Source organism: Astyanax mexicanus, chromosome 8 (genome assembly GCF_023375975.1).
Source record: "Astyanax mexicanus isolate ESR-SI-001 chromosome 8, AstMex3_surface, whole genome shotgun sequence".
Taxonomy (NCBI): Eukaryota; Metazoa; Chordata; class Actinopteri; order Characiformes; family Acestrorhamphidae; genus Astyanax; species Astyanax mexicanus.
The window spans coordinates 4,998,516-5,020,296 of NC_064415.1; the positions used below are offsets into that span (position 1 = coordinate 4,998,516).

Here is a 21,781-nt window from a genome sequence, read left to right on the forward strand (position 1 = left end):
TTATTTAGTTCATCACTTAATTTTTTTTATTATTATTGTTTATATTAGTTTCTCCTTATATGTTTTTTTACATTTCTTTCTTTCTTTTTTCTTATATATCTTATAGCTCTTACAACTCTTACAACTCTTACAGCTCTTACAGCTCTTACAATTCCTACAGCTCTTACAGCTCCTACAGCTCCTACAGCTCTTACAGCTCTTACACCTCCTACAGCTCTTACAGCTCTTACACCTCCTACAGCTCTTACACCTCTTACAGCTCCTACAGCTTTTACAGCTCTTACAACTCTTACAGCTCTTACACCTCCTACAGCTCCTACAGCTCCTACACCTCCTACAGCTCTTACACCTCCTACAGCTCCTACAGCTTTTACAGCTCTTACAACTCTTACAGCTCTTACAGCTCCTACAGCTCCTACACCTTCTACACCTCCTACAGCTCCTACAGCTCTTACAGCTCCTACAGCTCTTACAGCTCCTACAGCTCTTACACCTCCTACAGCTCCTACAGCTTTTACAGCTCTTACAACTCTTACAGCTCTTACACCTCCTACAGCTCCTACAGCTTTTACAGCTCTTACAGCTCCTACAGCTCCTACACCTTCTACACCTCCTACAGCTCCTACACCTTCTACAGCTCCTACAGCTCCTACAGCTTTTACAGCTCTTACACCTCCTACAGCTCCTACAGCTCTTACACCTCCTACAGCTCCTACAGCTCCTACAGCTTTTACAGCTCTTACAACTCTTACAGCTCCTACAGCTCTTACACCTCCTACAGCTCCTACAGCTCTTACAGCTCCTACAGCTCCTACAGCTCTTACACCTCCTACAGCTCCTACATCTTTTACAGCTCTTACAACTCTTACAGCTCTTACACCTCCTACAGCTCCTACAGCTTTTACAGCTCTTACACCTCCTACACCTTCTACACCTCCTACAGCTCCTACAGCTCTTACAGCTCCTACAGCTCCTACAGCTCCTACACCCCATACAGCTCTTACACCTCCTACAGCTCCTACACCTCCTACAGCTCTTACACCTCCTACAGCTCCTACAGCTTTTACAGCTCTTACAACTCTTACAGCTCTTACAGCTCCTACACCTTCTACACCTCCTACAGCTCTTACAGCTCCTACAGCTCCTACAGCTCCTACAGCTCTTACAGCTCCTACAGCTCCTACACCTCCTACAGCTCCTACAGCTTTTACAGCTCTTACAACTCTTACAGCTCTTACACCTCCTACAGCTCCTACAGCTTTTACAGCTCTTACAGCTCTTACACCTCCTACATCTCCTACAGCTCCTACACCTCCTACAGCTCTTACACCTCCTACAGCTCCTACAGCTCTTACACCTCCTACAGCTCCTACACCTCCTACAGCTCTTACACCTCCTACAGCTCCTACACCTCCTACAGCTCTTACACCTCCTACAGCTCCTACAGCTCCTACACCTTCTACACCTCCTACAGCTCCTACAGCTCTTACAGCTCCTACAGCTCCTACACCTCCTACAGCTCTTACAGCTCCTACAGCTCCTACAGCTCTTACACCTCCTACAGCACCTACAGCTCCTACAGCTCCTTAACATCTCCTACAGCTCCTACAGCTTTTACAGCTCTTATAGCTCTTACACCTCCTACATCTCCTACAGCTCCTACACCTCCTACAGCTCTTACACCTCCTACAGCTCCTACACCTCCTACAGCTCTTACAGCTCCTACAGCTCCTACAGCTCTTACACCTCCTACAGCTCTTACAGCTGCTACAGCTCCTACAGCTCTTACATCTCCTACAGCTCTTACACCTCCTACAGCTCCTACAGCTTTTACAGCTCTTACAGCTCCTACAGCTCCTACAGCTCTTACAGCTCCTACAGCTCCTACAGTTCCTACACCCCCTACAGCTCTTACACCTCCTACAGCTCCTACAGCTTTTACATCTCTTACAACTCTTACAGCTCTTACACCTCCTACAGCTCCTACACCTCCTACAGCTCTTACGGCTCCTACACCTCCTACAGCTCTTACACCTCCTACACCTCCTACAGCTCTTACAGCTCCTACACCTTCTACAGCTCTTACAGCTCCTACAGCTCCTACACCTTCTACACCTCCTACAGCTCTTACACCTCCTACAGCTCTTACAGCTCCTACAGCTCCTACACCTTCTACACCTCCTACAGCTCTTACACCTCCTACAGCTCCTACACCTCCTACAGCTCTTACAGCTCCTACAGCTCCTACACCTTCTACACCTCCTACAGCTCTTACACCTCCTACAGCTCCTACAGCTCCTACAGCTTTTACAGCTCCTACAGCTCCTACAGCTCTTACACCTCCTACAGCTCTTACAGCTCCTACAGCTCTTACAGCTGCTACAGCTCCTACATCTCCTACAGCTCTTACAGCTTCTACAGCTTTTACAGCTCCTACAGCTCCCACAGCTCTTACGGCTCCTAGAGTTCTTACATCTCCTACAGCTCTTACAGCTTCTACAGCTCCTAGAGCTCTTACAGCTCTTACAATTCCTACAGCTCTTACAGCTCCTACAGCTCTTACAACTCCTACAGCTCCTAAACAGCTCCTACAGCTCTTACAGCTCCTACAGCTCTTACAGAGGTTCAAACACCTTCAGGACTGTTCTAACTCTCACAGAGATTGAAATGAAGGGAAGTCAGGTTGAGAACGAGTGCAGGAATTGTGGGTAAATTAAAAGTGAAGGAGTGGAGATGAGGTAGAGGAGCTGCAGACGCTCTGGTGGCTAATTAAACCCTCAGAGACTCCAGCAGACCAACACACGGCCCGAATTACACTGCAGGTCATGCACGCATACGTCTCCATGAATAATACAATATAACCCCCCCCTCTCTCTCTCACACTCACACACACTCACACTTACCCACCTTTTAGGTGCATGAAACAGCAGCTGCACACTTCTCGACTATACACTATAAAAACAAAAAAACAATGCTTAAAATTATTTTTTGAAAACATTTAAACATTAAATTGCACCATAAACTATGGCAAGCAAATCACCTGAACTAACATCATTAAAAGTTGGTGTAACTAAATAGCCTGTTTTGGCAAAACTTACAGATCGTAGTTGAACCCTAGTGGAGGCCAAGCCAACAACTCTGCTCTACTCTGCACATGCTCAGTTCGACTCTTCAATTAAACAGGGTCTACCAAGAAATTCTACAGGGGTTTTCACCATAGACTGTATATAAATATGGACAGGGCGTCCCCATTCAGTCTCATTACGCCGTTTTTAAGCCAAAATATGGCCGAAATGGAAGCTGCCATCTCGCGTGCCCTTGTGCAGTAAAGGCAAATTGGAGCCAGAACTGCCGTGGCAGAGGTGGGAGGCGGGGCCGCGTGACTGCCAAACCCCGCCCAATTACTCTGTGCATTTCACCGCCATTTTCACCAAACCAGTTACCTAACTAAGATAACCTGAGTTGGCTAATCTAGTTAACTAGTTACCTAGTGTTAAGTAGCTAATGCTAGGTTAAAAACATAACCTAGATACTAAAATTAGGAAGAAGAACAAAGTATGAATACGAATGAATTGATAGAGGGAAATCATCCACTTACTGAAAAGCTAATATACACAAAAATATCTGTATTTGGGTAATTGAGTCAGTAATAGAGTAGTGCCTTATTATTCCCTCTTTTTTAACCCTTGTGTGGTGTTTTCATTTTTCATCAAATTATACAAAAAATATATTTTTTTTAACTCAAACTCATTGGCATTGGCTCATTTTTTGTGAAAAACATATATCAAAACACATTTTCGATAAACACACACTGTGCCCCCCCCCCCCCCCCCCCTTTATGTTTGGCCAAGGGCTAATAAACATTTGTAATTCATTTGTAAATTTGAAACTAAACAACTTTTTTACTCATATCTTGACTTTATTTCATTTTCTTTTACATTTTATTAAAAAACTAAAAAAAAAGAGTAGCGCTTTTTGAAAGAAATGTAACATAAGAAAGGTAAAGGGCAAATTTAAACCATGTAAGCTGTTTATATTGCTCGCAATTTAGGTGAAGCAAGCATGTGTAAAGCATTTTAATGTAAAATTTAATACAAATAACAAAGTAAACGAGTAACAAAAATATGAACACCACGGTTAACAAGGGTTGACTCTCTTCAGCAAAACTGCCCTGAAGTGATACACTATGAAAGAAAGAAGTTCAGCGCAAACATCCCCCACATTATGTATGTCCTGAATTTTTGGTTATTGTATATAATTTGGAGACATGAGCAAGCTAATATTATTATTATTATTATTATTAAGTGGGAGAATCCTGTGAGTCACAGGAGAGGTGGGATGTCAGCTGTATGTAGATAAATAAACGTAGAAACATCTAAGCCAACCAACCCAAAACTCTTGATTCCAGAAGAACAATGAATGAACAGGTGTCCCAATACTTTTGTCCCTATATTGTACACAGTTCCTCTGTAATACAGCAGTGGGATGTGGGGCGGCAGCAGCTGGAATATCATCTTAAATATTGATACGGTGTTTAAGTTGGAGTGTAAAGCGCGAGTAACGACAGCTTGTTCTCTCACGTTGGAGGATAAATAATTAATTTCTTCTCCTCTTTTCTCCGGCTTGATTTCCCATCGCCTGACCTTCCATTTCCTTAATCCCAATCTCTTCTTTTCCTTTCTGATCGATCATGTGATGAAATTCCACATCAGCTCCTGAGTCCTACATCAGTGGGATTGTTGGGATTGCTGTTATAAATACTGCAGGAAGCTCTCGCTGTCCTCCTAAAACATCTAAACTTCTGTACTCTTAAAACAAAAAGCTGAAACAAAAGGTTGTTTTAGGGATGAGAAGAGAAGAACCAGAGAAAACCCACTTTTAATTCCATTAAGAACCATTTTTATACAGGAGACATCGGCCTAACATCAGTTCCATAGGGACTAGTATGAAACTCAGTGTGGACTTAAATAGTGCATCGGAGTGTGCATTCAGAAAAGACTTAAAAATAGATCGCTGGTTCGAATCCCGGTCATGCAGTTTGCCATCAGCTGCCGGAGCCCCGAGAAAGCACAACTAGCCTTGCTCTCTCTCGATGTGTATAGTAGATGCCGCTCTTTCCCCTCATCACTCCTAGGGTGATGTGGATCAGCACAAGGCTGCATCTGTGAGCTGATGTATCACAACCGAGTCGCTGCGCTTTCCTCCGAGCGTTAGCGCTGTGATGCTACTCTGTAATGCTACAGCATCAGCAGCAGTTCAAAAAGAGGCGGAGTCTGACTTTACATGTATCAGAGGAGGCATGTGCTAGTCTTTACCATCCTAGCAAATTTGGAAGACAATGGGAAAAAAATTTATATAAAATGATTTATTAAAAAACGTACTAATAAAATATCTTTTATATCATGGTTAGTTTTTATCCTGCAGTGTGATTGGCTGAGAGGTGTGCTATTAGTGTCATTATCAGCCGGTAATGCGCTGTATACAGGTAACCTAGCAACGATGCAGCGCTTACAAACCAAACATCAACAGCGAAGGTACAAACAGAGCAGCAATGGAACTATTTTAACTGGCGGAGTTTTTATAACCAAACAGATCGTATTTTCTCATCCTCTTCAACTTAAAATCTTTCAATATTATTATTATTGTATTATTGCTTAAATCACATACATTCAGCTGCTAGTCAGCTGTATATCCCCCAACACTAGTGATGCCCCAAGGTTTATATCCACATATATTCATATAGACCATCTCTAGCAGAGAAAAACAGTCCATTTTCAATTCCATCAGGAAACAAAATTTTATTATTATTATTATTTATTTGAATTATTTATAAATACACTACATTTGTAGGTTCAATACAAGAACAGTACTATAATGATTCAAAACTCAGAGTCTCATTCAAATCCACTGAAGCTATACAGCTTTTTATAAAGCTAATTTACACAAAAAACAAATTCTAAATTAAACAGAATATTTTAAAGAGATATTTCAGGTACTTCACTCACACCAGCCTCATCATTTTACTGCAAAACTACAAAAAAACTTTACATGTTAGATATTTCTGAGAGAAGCAAAACAATGAAAAAGACAAGCCGTTGAATCTTTTTGGGTTCTATTTGTGGAAGTCGGTGTGATTTGGTGAGAGTTTGAACATGACTAGAGATTTAATCTGGTACAGATAAGACCAAATACAAATACTATAGAGTCTAAGTATAAATACTGAGTACAACTAAAGACCAGTACCAGTCAAAGGGCTGGACACACCTTCTTTATTTTCTTTATTTTCTACATTGTAGATTAATATTAAAGACAGTTAAGGGACACATCTGAATTTACTTAGTAAAACAGTAAAAAGTGTTTATCCTCCATATTAATATTATTAATTATATTATTCCACCAAATATTAATTTCTGAACTCTTAAAACTTTATGAATATGAACTTGTTTTATTTGCATTATTTGAGGTCTGAAAGCTTTTCATTTCTCATTTTCTGTAAATAACTGCTCTAAATGGCAATATTTTTATTTGTAATTTGGGAGAAATGTTGTCTGTAGTTTATAGAATAAAACAACAATGTTCATTTTACTCAAACATAAACCTATAAATAGCAAAATCAGAGAAACTGATTCAGAAACTGAAGTGTTTTCTTTTTAATCCAGAGCTGTAGAAGAATCTAAAGTATAAAACATTTCCTGGTTTGGTTAATAAATGTATTCTTTTTATTTACAGAATAATTCTGCATGTGTTCCTGTAGAGCTTTGATATAGTCTTCAATATTAAATTTACATTGTAAAAAAATCATAAGAAGAAATAAAACACACTGAATGAGAGGTGAGAGGGTGTGTCCAAACCTTTGACTGGTACTGTATATAGTGTTTTATGATACTGAATGCAGACATTGAACATTTTTACAGAGAAGTAAATTCTTTTACAATTAATTTTATTGAGAGAAAACAACTATAGATATGTATTTCACTTGCTGTAATTATGATATTAGTGTATGAAAGGGTTTAAATGCCCAACAGTAACAGTAAATCAGTAATAAACTATAGGCTTACTGTATGTGATATACAGGAGTTGGACAATGAAACTGAAACACCTGTCATCATTTTAGTGTGGGATTTTAGGTTTCACGGCTAAATTGAAGCAGCCTGGTGTTCAATCTTCATTAATTGCACATTATTGCACCAGTAAGAGCAGAGTGTGAAGGTTCAATTAGCAGGGTAAGAGCACAGTTCTGCTCTAAATATTGCAATGCACACAACATTATGGGTGACATACCAGAGTTCAAAAGAGGACAAATTGTTGGTGCACGTCTTGCTGGAGCATCTGTGACCAAGACAGCAAGTCTTTGTGATGTATCAAGAGTCACGGTATCCAGGGTAATGTCAGCGAGATACCACCAAGAAGGACCAACCACATCCAACAGGATTAACTGTGGACGCTGTAAGAGGAAGCTGTCTGAAAGGGATGTTCGGGTGCTAACCCGGATTGTATCCAAAAAACATAAAACCACGGCTGATCAAATCACGGCAGAATTCAATGTGCACCTCAACTCTCCTGTTTCCACCAGAACTGTCCGTCACCACAATCAATTATTGTGCACTAAAACCAGGTGTTTCCGTTTCATTGTCCAAACCCCTGTATGTTAATACAGTAGAAGAACATATACTAACAAAAAGACATTGTGTTCATATGGGAGGAGGAGGGGGGGTTCTAACACATAAAGGTGCTGAGTCGTGAGTATTTACTTTTCACCAAAAAATAAAACGAAGCCAAAAACAAAAAAAAAACTAAAGTAAAGTGCAGAGTCGTGCCGGTTCCTCAGAACCAGGCTCCGATCCGAGGCGCCAGGCGTGGAGCTCGCTTCTTTTTGGAGTCCGCCTCCTTCAGCCAAAGTTTCTTTCTTCTGCTGTCGAAGAGGCCTACACACAACACAAGCCAAGATTCAGATCACATCACTGAAAATAGCTTCTTAAAGAGCACATCATCATTTTCCTCACGCTTTATTAACCCTCTGCTTTCTTTAAGCTTACTGACATCTTTTATCCCTGTGGTCAATTTGACTCCAGCAATTTAAACCCCCTTTAAAATGCCTTGTCTTTAATTCAGGCAACAGGTGATAGACAACCCTTATTTTCTGCAGTAAAATAACTTATTTACATTCTGAAAATGTGATTGCTTTGAATTCCCCTACAGGACACTTGGAGAAGCTGCCTGTTTTCTCTCTACTCCATTTAATAAATTAATAATTCCAGATCAGTAACAGGAATCAACCCAAACTCTGCAGGTTTGAAAATAGACTTAAAAAAAACTAGACAAATAAAACGAAACTAAATGTTTGAAGAACATAAACTGTTCGATTTATATTCAGGACAATACTGATTTTAAAATGTTGAAAGTTCAAGAAAGAGACACTTTTATGATTTTATTCACTATATTTATAAAGTTGCAGATTTACTCACATTTTTTAAAATAATATTTATTACAACTACAATCACAATTTGTAGTAATGTTTATTAATCTTTAAGATTTATGTGTGCAATATCAGGCAGAAAATTGAAACATTAACAAAACTGCTGGCCTGTTAAGGGGTTAAACATCCAAAAAATTATTATATATAACAATGTTTCCCACTATGTCAAAAGCTATATATGCTTGTTGACTTCTTAAATAGCCTTTAAATGCATTTTCACACCTGTAGTTGGTTCTTATGGTTTGGATCAGGTGATATGTTTTGTTTGCTTGTAGCGCTTTCCGCCTTGGTTTGGTTTGTTTTCACACAGGCGCAAACCGAAATGCACCAAAATAAGCACCAATAAACCATGCAATGATCGTTTAGAGTGAGAAGAGTTCGTGTTCAAGAACCAGCGTGAATATTTTGCAGGTTAGTAGTAAATATCAAATGGATTCGCACAGCTGTGAGCAGTGAATGCTGCACATGCTGCACTTTCAGTGTGTAAACAGTGTTTTCGTGGAGTAGTAGCAGAGACAGCGTTTGTTTATAGCTGTATTAACTATCTGGGTATCATATCAGGTTAAACTGCACCTGAACAGCCGTTAAACTCAAGTAATAGGAGTATATTTGATAAACAGGTCGGATTGAGACTGGATTGCACTCTCTGCTCATGAGAATGATGTGTAAAGTAATCTTATGTTCATGCAAATTCCAGTTTGATGGGATACATTAATAATTGCATTGTATTTGCCATTGATAATATACTTAAATGTTGAAAAAATATTTCTTGTGAGCTGCAAAGCTGTAAAAAGTATCTTCGTTAATTACTCTGTAGGTAGAAGTATTTTTTTAGATACTAGTGTTTAATAAAATACTTAAGTAAAAAAAAATCTTTAAGTGAAAGTGTTTAAAAAAATAGTGGTTTTAAAACTACTTAAAGTATAAAAGTAAAAGTAAAGGGGAAAAAAGGTACCACTTTAAAATAAGACTACAATTAATAAGCAGTTAATAAGTAGTGAATTAATCTTTTACAAATGTCTATTTAAGGCTTTATTAAGCAAATAATAAGACATTAATAAGCCCTTATAGTCTTATAGTGCAAAAAGTTCAGATAATTGTGTAAAAAATTAAATAATTACTCCAGTAAAGTAAAGATAACCTACATATCTAGTTAAATAATGCAATAAAGTATTTATTATAAGGTTTAGAACCGCTGGTGTAGAGCTTTTATAATGATATGCTTCAGAACGTGACCTTAATCAGCGCCTAGTTAACATATTTATGAGTGACATATGGCTTAACACAGGTCTTAAGGGTCAACATATACAATGCCTCCACCCATCTGACCCTATTTAACATATAAAAAGCACCAGTGAGTGAATCATTTTCTATTTTACCAACTTAATTCCCAATTAATACACGTTTAAAAGTGTCCAGATGCCTCTTCTCCTCAGATATGTCAGCTTTTCTAAGGTTTAACCAGCTTTCACAAGTTAAAATTAGGACTTTTATTTAATTTCAGACACTATAAATCCCATATTTTTCATGTTTTATCTGCTCAACTTAAATTAATTTAATTTATTAATATATTGTAGATTCATTTATGTGCTTTATGAAATATTTTACCATCTGTGATTAAATAAAAGTCAAAGCTAAACTACAGACAACATTTCTCCCAAATTCCAAATAAAAATATTCTCATTTAGAGCTTTTATTTACAGAAAATGAGAAATGACTGAGATAATAAAAAAAAAGATGCAGAGCTTTCAGACCTCAAATAATGCAAAGAAAACAAGTTCATATTCATAAAGTTATAAGAGTTCAGAAATTAATATTTGGTGGAATAACCCTGTTTTTTAATCACAGTTTTTTTTTCATGCATCTTGGCATCATGTTCTCCTCCACCAGTCTTACACACTGCTTTTGGTGGATAACTTTATGCTGCTTTACTCCTGGTGCAAAAATTCAAGCAGTTCAGTTTGGTGGTTTGATGGCTTGTGATCATCCATCTTCCTCTTGATTATATTCCAGAGGTTTTTAATTTGGTAAAATCAAAGAAACTCATCATTTTTAGGTGCTCTCTTATATATCAGAGCTGTGTATAATGTTGACTAGGTTGTGAGTACTGACCTCTGGACAGGCCTCGCTCCCCCGCCTCCTCCTCTGCTGTGTTTCTGAGGTAGCGGCTGTGATTGGCTGGAGCGCTCGGCCTATAGCGACTCTGCTCGTTCTCTAAAGCATCGCAAGCAGGAAGATCTGAGAACAGAACAAGAGAACAGTTCAGACACTATACTCAACCTTTAATACTTATTTAACACTGGTCTAGAGTCAGTAACCGCTGTTTTACTGGAGAGCGGAACAAGAGAGACATTTCTCAAATCTGTCAGATACACATTTCTCCATATTCAGCCTTAATTTACTAATAAATGAAGTAAAGTTTACTAAAAGAAAGGATTGATTCAGTAAAAATAAATGAAGTAAAGTTTACTAAAAGAAAGGATTGATTCAGTAAAAATAAATGAAGTAAAGTTTACTAAAAGAAAGGATTGATTCAGTAAAATAAATGAAGTAAAGTTTACTAAAAGAAAGGATTGATTCAGTAAAAATAAATGAAGTAAAGTTTACTAAAAGAAAAGATTGATTCAGTAAAAATAAATGAAGTAAAGTTTACTAAAAGAAAGGATTGATTCAGTAAAAATAAATGAAGTAAAGTTTACTAAAAGAAAGGATTGATTCAGTAAAGATAAATTAAGTAAAGTTTACTAAAAGAAAGGATTGATTCAGTAAAAATAAATGAAGTAAAGTTTACTAAAAGAAAGGATTGATTCAGTAAAAATAAATGAAGTAAAGTTTACTAAAAGAAAGGATTGATTCAGTAAAAATAAATGAAGTAAAGTTTACTAAAAGAAAGGATTAATTCAGTAAAAATAAATAAGGTAAAGTTTACTAAAAGAAAGGATTGATTCAGTAAAAATAAATGAAGTAAAGTTTACTAAAAGAAAGGATTGATTCAGTAAAAATAAATGAAGTAAAGTTTACTAAAAGAAAGGATTGATTCAGTAAAATAAATAAGGTAAAGTTTACTAAAAGAAAGGATTGATTCAGTAAAAATAAATAAAGTAAAGTTTAATAAAAGAAAGGATTGATTCAGTAAAAATAAATGAAGTAAAGTTTACTAAAAGAAAGGATTGATTCAGTAAAAATAAATAAAGTAAAGTTTAATAAAAGAAAGGATTGATTCAGTAAAAATAAATGAAGTAAAGTTTACTAAAATAAAGGATTGATTCAGTAAAAAAAATAAGGTAACGTTTACTAAAAGAAAGGATTGATTCAGTAAAAAAAATAAGGTAACGTTTACTAAAAGAAAGGATTGATTCAGTAAAAATAAATGAAGTAAAGTTTACTAAAAGAAAGGATTGATTCAGTAAAAATAAATGAAGTAAAGTTTAGTAAAAGAAAGGATTGATTCAGTAAAAATAAATGAAGTAAAGTTTAATAAAAGAAAGGATTGATTCAGTAAAAATAAATGAAGTAAAGTTTAATAAAAGAAAGGATTGATTCAGTAAAAGTAAATGAAGTAAAGTTTACTAAAAGAAAGGATTGATTCAGTAAAAATAAATAAGGTAAAGTTTACTAAAAGAAAGGATTGATTCAGTACAAATAAATGAAGTAAAGTTTACTAAAAGAAATAATTGATTCAGTAAAAATAAATGAAGTAAAGTTTACTAAAAGAAAGGATTGATTCAGTAAAAATAAATGAAGTAAAGTTTAATAAAAGAAAGGATTGATTCAGTAAAAGTAAATGAAGTAAAGTTTACTAAAAGAAAGGATTGATTCAGTAAAAATAAATGAAGTAAAGTTTACTAAAAGAAAGGATTGATTCAGTAAAAATAAATGAAGTAAAGTTTACTAAAAGAAAGGATTGATTCAGTAAAAATAAATGAAGTAAAGTTTACTAAAAGAAAGGATTGATTCAGTAAAAATAAATGAGGTAAAGTTTACTAAAAGAAAGGATTGATTCAGTAAAAATAAATGAAGTAAAGTTTAATAAAAGAAAGGATTGATTCAGTAAAAGTAAATGAAGTAAAGTTTACTAAAAGAAAGGATTGATTCAGTAAAAATAAATGAAGTAAAGTTTACTAAAAGAAAGGATTGATTCAGTAAAAATAAATGAAGTAAAGTTTACTAAAAGAAAGGATTGATTCAGTTAAAATAAATAAAGTAAAGTTTAATAAAAGAAAGGATTGATTCAGTAAAAGTAAATGAAGTAAAGTTTACTAAAAGAAAGGATTGATTCAGTAAAAATAAATGAGGTAAAGTTTACTAAAAGAAAGGATTGACTGAAGTTCAGTTCACTTATTTACTCTAACTGTAACATTAAGTCTTGGAACCGAATTAAAGTTACTTAAATTTATTTTAAATTAAATTTACCTAAAAAAATCAAATGCAGAAAGTTACGAAACTTTTTTAAAGGTAAATTTTATCAGTGTGAACTGGATCATTTATGCACCATAAATTCAGCCTAAAAGCTTTTATAGCTGATTTTAAAATATTATTTACACTGTATCAACAAAAAGGATTCCACAACTGCAGAGTCAGATCATTTTAGATCTGTATTAAAAACCCTTTATCAAATCGTAAGTAAATCATAAGTAAAATAGTTGAGAACACAATAAGCCTTGAAGTTCCCAAAAAAAAAATGCATCAATTGATGGGTGACAGCTAAAACTAGAAAAGGTCACTACATGATGTTGCTAAGTGTTTGCTATTGTGTTGCTAAGTGGTTGCTATGGTGTTGCTAAGTGGTTGCAATGTGGTTGTTAAATGTTTGCTAGGACTTTGCTATGGTATCGTATCCCAGATGGTTACTATGGTGTTGCTAAGTAGTTGCTATTGTGTTGTTAAGTGATTGCTATAAGCTTGCTATCCCAGATAGTCGCTATGGTGTTGCTAAGTTGATGCAATGTGTTGGGTAAGTGGTTGCTAGGAGCTTGCTATGGTATCCTATCCCAGATGGTTGCTATTGTGTTGTTAAGTGGTTGCTATTGTGTTGCTTAGTGGTTGCACTGTGGTTGTTAAGTGGTTGCTAGGAGCTTGCAATGGTATCCTATCCCAGATGGTTGCTATTGTGTTGCTTAGTGGTTGCAATGTGGTTGTTTAGTGGTTGCTAGGAGCTTGCAATGGAATCGTATCCCAGATGGTTGCTATGGTGTTGCTAAGTGGTAGCTAGGTGGTTGCTGAGGTGCTGCTACAGTATCCATGGTGGTCAATGAACCAAAAAAATCCTGGTTTAACCCAAACTGTGCTGTACTGCAGTCTGCAAACGTACAGCGTCATGGTGGAGCTATTAAAGTTTAAACTATCATTATGAGCCCAAGCCTGATTTAAACCCTACATTTTTTTATTAAGTAAAGCGTTAAAACTGAGCTTTTTAAATCATTTTCGGGCTGTTTAAATGAGTGAAATCTGTTCAGAATGATGTTAATCAACCCTGCAACACTGAAGAAGCATAGACCTATTATTTAATAAAAATATTTATTAAGAACCAATCTCCTTGTCTACTCTAATATATTTTTTACCATGTTTAAGAATATAGAATACTTTCTAAACAAACGATTTTTAATTTTATTTTAAGCATAAAGCCTTAGTGCAAAACATATAAAACATATAAAACATATAAAACAACAATAAGGCTATGAGTGGACACATTGCATTATTAACATAACATAACAGTTTGATTTGTTACTTTGCTATATTGTGATTATCACATTTTAGCTTTATATAAAATAAAAATAACATTAAAAACGAGCCCGAAAACAGAGAGAGGTGGGAAATCTTGGCCTCAGATCGGGTTCGAGTTTGGGTTCGGACAGAGAATCTAAGCTCTAGAAGCTCTACAGTTGGGAGGTTTCTGATAAAGTGGCCAGCATTGTTAGTTTTTTAGGTAAATCTGGGATAAATCCAGTTTTGTAAGGTTTTTAAGAGCCTGAGGCTTTTATTTTGTACGAAATTACATCATGCTGCCCTCTTTTAGCCCCACGACTCTCCACTTATCCCTCACGACATCAGAGTACAATCTCAGCACAATTAAACATATTATCATCACACACACACTCTCACACACACACCCGGCAGACATGAGCGTATAGAAAGTTCAAACACTGCCTGAGGCACTTGTCGCACCCTCTCCTGCCCCCCCCCCCTCCGATTCCCGCCTGTATAAAATAATCGTGATCCATCTCCCCATTCATATTTCATGCGGCACGCTTTTATTGTGATTAGACATGTAAACAGATTGAGATTTCTTTATTCTTCTGGCGCGGTAATTTACATTTATATTGAATTAGCTCGTGGAGTGGGGGGCTCGGCAGACAGAGCAGCGGCGTGATTATGCGGCCAGATTACGCCCGTATCTCTCCGCCATTGTGCTGCGTAATTAAAGAGAGGAGAGAGAGAGAAGGAAAGAGCGAGAGAGGGAATAAGGGGACAGATGCTGCTTCTCGAGTACCGGACCCTTCCTTTCATCCTCGGTGCTCCTCTCTCTCTAAAACACAGGCGTACCCTCGTCCCCCCGCCCCTCAATCTCTTTACCAACAACAACCAGGTTTAAAAATACAGCGTACATTTAATCCTAGAGCGTTTAACAAGCCCCCTGTTCTCAGACCGCTCTGAAAGCTCTGATAAGTCCCCGGGACAGGAGCTGCTAGGCTCAAAAACCCAAAAAACTGCACTGCAAATGCATGTTTTAAAAGGGGACATATTATATTAAAATACTGTATGTCTATAGGCTACACAAAATATGTCTATGAAATTCTTTCACGCATAAAGATAAAATAATCTCACCAGCTCTATTCCTACCATTTTTAGTACCTTTCAGAATAAACCATTTAAGGAAGGGGTGTCCACACTACGGCCCGCGGTCCATTTGCGGCCCGTTTCCTTCTTTGGAGCGGCCCGCGAGGTATTTTAGAAATAGAATGAAAGTTAAAGAGCCAAAGAGTCTAAAAGCGGCAAGAGTGAAGTTGTAGCGCAGAAAAATGGGCCAAAGAGTCTAAAAGCGGAGAGAGTGTTCAGTTGTAGCGCAGAAAACGGGCCAAAGAGTCTAAAAGCGGCGAGAGTGAAGTTGTAGCGCAGAAAAACGGGCCAAAGAGTCTAAAAGCAGAAAGAGTGCACAGTTGTATAGCAGAAAAACAAGCCAAAGAGCCTAAAAGTGGCGAGAGTGAAGTTGTAGTGCAGAAAATGAGCCAAAGAGTCTAAAAGCAGAGAGAGTGTTCAGTTGTAGTGCAGAAAAACAGGCCAAAGAGCCTAAAAGCGAAGAGAGTGTTCAGTTGTAGCGCAGAAAAATGGGCCAAAGAGTCTAAAAGCGGAGAGAGTGTTCAGTTGTAGCGCAGAAAAACAGGCCAAAGAGTCTAAAAGCGGAGAGAGTGTTCAGTTGTAGCTCAGAAAAATAGGCCAAAGAGTCTAAAAGCGGAGAGGATGTTCAGTTGTAGCGCAGGAAACGGGCCAAAGAGTATAAAAGTGGAGAGAGTGTTCAGTTGTAGCGCAGAAAAACAGGCCAAAGAGCCTAAAAGCGAAGAGAGTGTTCAGTTGTAGCGCAGAAAAACAGGCCAAAGAGTCTAAAAGCGGAGAGAGTGTTCAGTTGTAGCGCAGAAAAACAGGCCAAAGAGTCTAAAAGCGGAGAGAGTGTTCAGTTGTAGCTCAGAAAAATAGGCCAAAGAGTCTAAAAGCGGAGAGGATGTTCAGTTGTAGCGCAGGAAACGGGCCAAAGAGTATAAAAGTGGAGAGAGTGTTCAGTTGTAGCGCAGGAAACGGGCCAAATAGTCTAAAAGCGGAGAGAGTGTTCAGTTACAGCGCAGAAAAACGGGCCAAAGAGCCTAAAAACGGAGAGAGTGTTCAGTTGTAGCGCAGAAAAACAGGCAAAAGAGTCTAAAAGTTGTCATAATTAAGGAGTTTAATATTAAGAGACATCATGAAAAATCTTAGTTTACACAACACTGTCAAAGATAAAGATAGTAAGTCAAGTAAAATGGTGTGTAAATGAAATAATCAGGGAAAATGTATTATTTAAAATGGTATATTTCATTATTTGTTTTATTACAGAGTCTGTGGCCCGTGACTTCAAATATATTTCTCCTTCTGGCCCCCAACAAAAAAAGTTTGGACACCCCTGATTTAAGGGCTCTGTCACGTTTGCACTTTATGCAAATTAGCTGTTGCTGGCCACGCCCCATGTTTACGCTATCTTGTGCTAAATGGCAAATAATCACAGGCAAGCTAGATCATGCTTAACTGCGATACAAGTACTTAAATTTATCTTAAATATCTGCTGTCTTGCCACAGACTGTCGGTACAGATCCTTCCCTCAGACAAAGTCTGCTATGCCGAAATTGTGTTTCTTCTATGCATATATAGGTTTCCTTATTGTGACATCACAATAAGGGAGGAGCATCCAAAAGGCTCCAAACTCTGACTCTAAACTCTTTAAGCTGATTTACAGAGTGACAGCTAAAACTAGAAACGGTCATGATATTGTGTTGCTAAGTGGTTCATATTGTGTTGCTTGGTGGTTGCAATGTGTTTTTTAAGTGGTTGCTAAGAACTTGCTATAGTAACCTGTGGTGTTGCTAAGTGGTTGCAATGTGGTTGCTAAGTGGTTGCTAGGAGCTTGCTATGGTATCCCAAATGGTTGCTATGGTGTGCTAAGTGGTAGCTAGGTGGTTGCTGAGGTGCTGCTACAATATCCATGGTGGTTGCAAATGGTGTTGCTATATACTTCCCTTCTCCTTTATATTTTGTGTATTTATCTTGATATCTATTTTATTATTATTTTATTTTTATTCTGGTTTATAGTGCATCTTCAAAGTCCCTGAACTCACCAATAAGAAGAGGAGTCTACAAACTGTCTGACATTTATTTAAGGAATATTATTTAGTTTTTATTTTAGAACATAAGATAATAAATGTTTGATATATATGTATCTTGTGTTAGCACCTCTGAATGTCAGGTATCTCTGGATCATCATTAATATTGTATTAATGTAAATCCTCATTAGGATTAATCAGTGTGAGACCTCCCTCCCACAGCTGCACTGAACACCAGTGTGTGATCATATTCTATAAAGATAAAATAATGTACATCCATTACTCATATATGTATCATTTCTATTGTGTGTATACAAGTGTGTTAGTGATGTGATTTAATTTTTTTTTAAATGCTCAGCAAAGGTCTTGTTACCTTTCAGATGTGATCTGTTGCATAAGCAGATCATTTCTGTCCAATCAGATTCAGATGATCTGTACATACTGAATGATGTATGCTTCTGCGACAGGTTTGTGGAGGGTGGAGTGGGTGGATGCTGATGTTTCAGAAAAACAGGCCAAAGAGTCTAAAAGCGGAGAGAGTGTTCAGTTGTAGCGCAGAAAAACAGGCCAAAGAGTCTAAAAGCGGAGAGTGTGTTCAGTTGTAGCTCAGAAAAATAGGCCAAAGAGTCTAAAAGCGGAGAGGATGTTCAGTTGTAGCGCAGAAAAATGGGCCAAAGAGTATAAAAGTGGAGAGAGTGTTCAGTTGTAGCACAGAAAAACGGGCCAAAGAGTCTAAAAGCGGAGAGAGTGTTCAGTTGTAGCGCAGGAAACGGGCCAAAGAGTCTAAAAGCGGAGAGAGTGTTCAGTTGTAGCGCAGAAAAACGGGCCAAAGAGTCTAAAAGCGGCAAGAGTGAAGTTGTAGCGCAGAAAAACAGGCCAAAGAGTCTAAAAGCGGAGAGAGTGTTCAGTTGTAGCTCAGAAAAACAGGCCAAAGAGCCTAAAAGCAGAGAGAGTGTTCAGTTGTAGCGCAGAAAAACAGGCCAAAGAGTCTAAAAGCGGAGAGAGTGTTCAGTTGTAGCTCAGAAAAATAGGCCAAAGAGTCTAAAAGCGGCGAGAGTGAAGTTGTAGCGCAGAAAAACGGGCCAAAGAGTCTAAAAGCAGAAAGAGTGCACAGTTGTATAGCAGAAAAACAAGCCAAAGAGCCTAAAAGTGGCGAGAGTGTTCAGGGAGCCTCTGTGTCTATGTTACCTTCTGGCTCTCTCCTTAGATTTTACTACATACTTATCTTACTTTGTCTTTTCCATCAGACATCATTAACATTTCAGTTAATAACTTTTTTCATTTAACTATAGTAAGATAGTAAATTACATTACATTACATTACATTTGGCAGATGCTTTTGTCCAAAGCGACGTACAATAGTGAAGTACAAAAGTAATAGAAGTTAAAGGTAAAAACGTCTTTAGACAGGGCTTAAAGGAGGTCGAAGTGAAATAATGGGATAGAAGAGTGAAGGAGGGGAAGAAGGAAATAGAATAGAATAGTGTGAAGTAGTTAGTGTGTTAGAGGTGTTAGGAGAGTAGGTGCTCTTTGAAGAGCTCTAAATGACTAAACTGACTTTCTATATTATTTTATTAGATGAATTAAAAGTAGTTGTCACTGTTGTTCCGTCTATTTCTGTGTTTATTTAGTGTTTATTAAGGTTTGGTTAAATTATTTACAATGTTATATTTATAAAACAATTAATGAACTCCTTTATAAACCCTTTATAGAGGAGCCGTATTTTAAAGCGGTACCTTCATTTATAAGTTGTCTGATCAGAGGAGGCTGAGTCTCCCCATTATTGATAGTACATGTGATATTGCCTGTGATAGTATGTGATAGTATATGTGATAGTACATGTACCAATAGCACATGTGATATTACATGTGACAGTACATGTGACAGTGCATGTGATGATATATGTGATAGTATATGTGATAGTACATGTGCCAGTACATGTGATATTACGTGTGACAGTGCATGTGATGGTATATGTGATAGTATATGTGATATGACGTGTGACAGTACATGTGATATTACGTGTGACAGTGCATGTGATGGTATATGTGATAGTATATGTGATAGTATATGTGATATGACGTGTGACAGTGCATGTGATAGTATATGTGATGGTGCATGTGCCAGTACATGTGATAGTACATGTGCCAATAGTGCATGTGATATTACATGTACCAATAGCACATGTGATATTACATGTGACAGTACATGTGACAGTGCATGTGATGATATATGTGATAGTATATGTGATAGTACATGTGCCAGTACATGTGATATTACGTGTGACAGTGCATGTGATGGTATATGTGATAGTATATGTGATAGTATATGTGATATGACGTGTGACAGTGCATGTGATGATATATGTGATGGTATATGTGATAGTACATGTGATAGCACATGTGATATTACGTGTGACAGTGCATGTGATGGTATATGTGATAGTATATGTGATAGTATATGTGATATGACGTGTGACAGTGCATGTGATATTACATGTGACAGTACATGTGACAGTGCATGTGATGATATATGTGATAGTATACGTGATAGTACATGTGCCAGTACATGTGATAGCGCATGTGATATTACGTGTGACAGTGCATGTGATGGTATATGTGATAGTATATGTGATAGTACATGTGATAGCGCATGTGATATGACGTGATTTTCTGGCTCAGAACTGTCCAATCAGTTGCATCCACATTCAGTGCAGAAGACTCCACCCACATATCCCACAGGTCAGTCTAGGGAGTTCTGTAGTTTCTGTGGGATGTGGCAAAAGTCATGGGACATGACAAAAGTCATGGGACAGAATGCTAGATGTCATAGTGAGAGCGAAAGATAGAGAGAGAAAGAGAGCTCGGTGAAAGAAAAGACAAGAAAACAAGCGAATGAGTTGGAGGAGGGGTGAGACAGAGAGAGAGAGAGAAAGAGAGAGAGAGGGGGAAGGAGGAAGATAAGAGGAAGAGGAGGAATAGAGGAGGAATAGAGGAGTGTGCAGTCAGTGCTGAATGTAATGAGGCTCGTCAAACAGAGACAAAAGAAACCTGGCAAGACTCAATTTCCCCCCGGATAAACGGACAGCTTATTACCATGAGGTCACAGCGCTGACCCCGTAAACTCACAGTCTATTACTGAACACACACACACGCACACACACACACACACACACACACACACACACACACACACACACACACGCAGGTCCTCTTCAGAAAGGCATCCAAACAAATCACAGAGTCTAAATCCCAATCCAGGGGACGGCAAGGTGGAAAATGAGTGTCCCCCTCTGCTCACTCGCCCTTAACACACACACTCACACACACACACACACAAACACACAAACACACACACAAACACACACACACACACACTCACACACTCAAGCACAGCACAGCGGAGCCCCAGAGCGATGGACAGACACTGCTCAGGAGCCACTTCCTCCTCCTCCTCATCATCTTCCTCTGAATAGCAAACAGAGTGTATTCATCTGTAACAAACACCATCACACCATCCTGTTACACCAGAGAGAGAGAGAGAGAGAGAGAGAGAATGACAGAGAGAAAGAGAGAGAGAGACATACAGAGAGAGAGAGAGAGATACAGAGACAGACAGAATAAGAGAGTGAGAGATAGAGAGAGAGAGAGATACTGACAGAATGAGAGAGAGAGAAAGAGAGATAGAGAGAGAGAGAGAGAGAGAGAGAGAGAGAAAAAAAGAGAAAGAGAGAGGGCCCTATCATAAACCTTGTGAAAAGAACGCCTCAATGTTCATTGCTATCTTATTTTCACGCCTTTCCCCTGCATCGTTTAAATAGCAACAGAGCTTCTGAATATATCTACACTGATGGGCGTGGTGGTCTGGAAATGAGGTGTGTTCAGGTACATTTCTGGCGTATTGCTACCTAGGCAGTGGAAAACACGGGAGCTCTACTGACTGAATACAACCTAAGCCCAGGGGGACGTCTGTGAAGAATATTTCACACTTCTACTCAGTGATAAAACTCCTGCATCCGGACTGTAATTAAAAAACTGGAGGACCAGTTCGTTTTTAGGATTTCTCTGTCACATGACATCGCGTTCAGTAGCTCCTCCATTTCCATTTCCACATCCATCTTCCTCTTGATTATATTCCAGAGGTTTTCAATTTGGTAAAATCAAAGAAACTCATCATTTTTAGATGCTCTCTTATTTTTTTCCAGAGCTGTATATATATATATAATTTTATATGTAATTTTATTTTTTAGCATGTATACGATTTAACGATTCTATGTATTGTATACAACAATAATCCCAACCTGAATTGAACTAAACAGAGAGAGAGAGAGAGAGAGAGCAAGAGCAGTAAGTAGCTGTCGCTCGTCCTGACATGCGAGAGAGGGACTCGAGCGAGCGTTTTGATTGGTTGGAGTGTTGTGATGTTTGCTCTATTACTGAGCGGTTACCTGGGTGATAAGACTC

General features: G+C 37.8%; 1 protein-coding gene and 2 long non-coding RNA genes across 3 annotated transcripts in view; all 3 read right to left on the bottom strand.

The window, feature by feature from the left end:
• Positions 1 to 687: 687 nt before the first annotated feature.
• On the bottom strand, positions 688 to 1,869 carry LOC125803767 (uncharacterized). The gene is made up of 3 exons (XR_007440152.1): positions 1,511 to 1,869; positions 1,241 to 1,312; positions 688 to 916 (listed from the first exon to the last, which is right to left on the bottom strand). It is a non-coding gene; the product is annotated as an uncharacterized LOC125803767 (long non-coding RNA).
• A 184-nt stretch (positions 1,870 to 2,053) lies between these two features.
• Positions 2,054 to 2,370, bottom strand: LOC125803766 (uncharacterized). Its single transcript, XR_007440151.1, has 3 exons — positions 2,215 to 2,370; positions 2,116 to 2,142; positions 2,054 to 2,070 (listed from the first exon to the last, which is right to left on the bottom strand). It is a non-coding gene; the product is annotated as an uncharacterized LOC125803766 (long non-coding RNA).
• Positions 2,371 to 7,371: 5,001 nt separating this feature from the next.
• The window catches only part of dnajb6b (DnaJ heat shock protein family (Hsp40) member B6b), an 80,656-nt gene continuing 66,246 nt past the window's right edge, over positions 7,372 to 21,781 (bottom strand). The window contains exons 9-10 of the mRNA XM_049481950.1: positions 10,589 to 10,714; positions 7,372 to 7,925 (exon numbers count right to left, since the gene is read on the bottom strand). Coding sequence (XP_049337907.1) covers positions 7,825 to 7,925; positions 10,589 to 10,714 — 227 coding nt within the window. The 3' untranslated portion in view covers positions 7,372 to 7,824. The remainder of the gene's footprint in view (positions 7,926 to 10,588; positions 10,715 to 21,781) is intronic.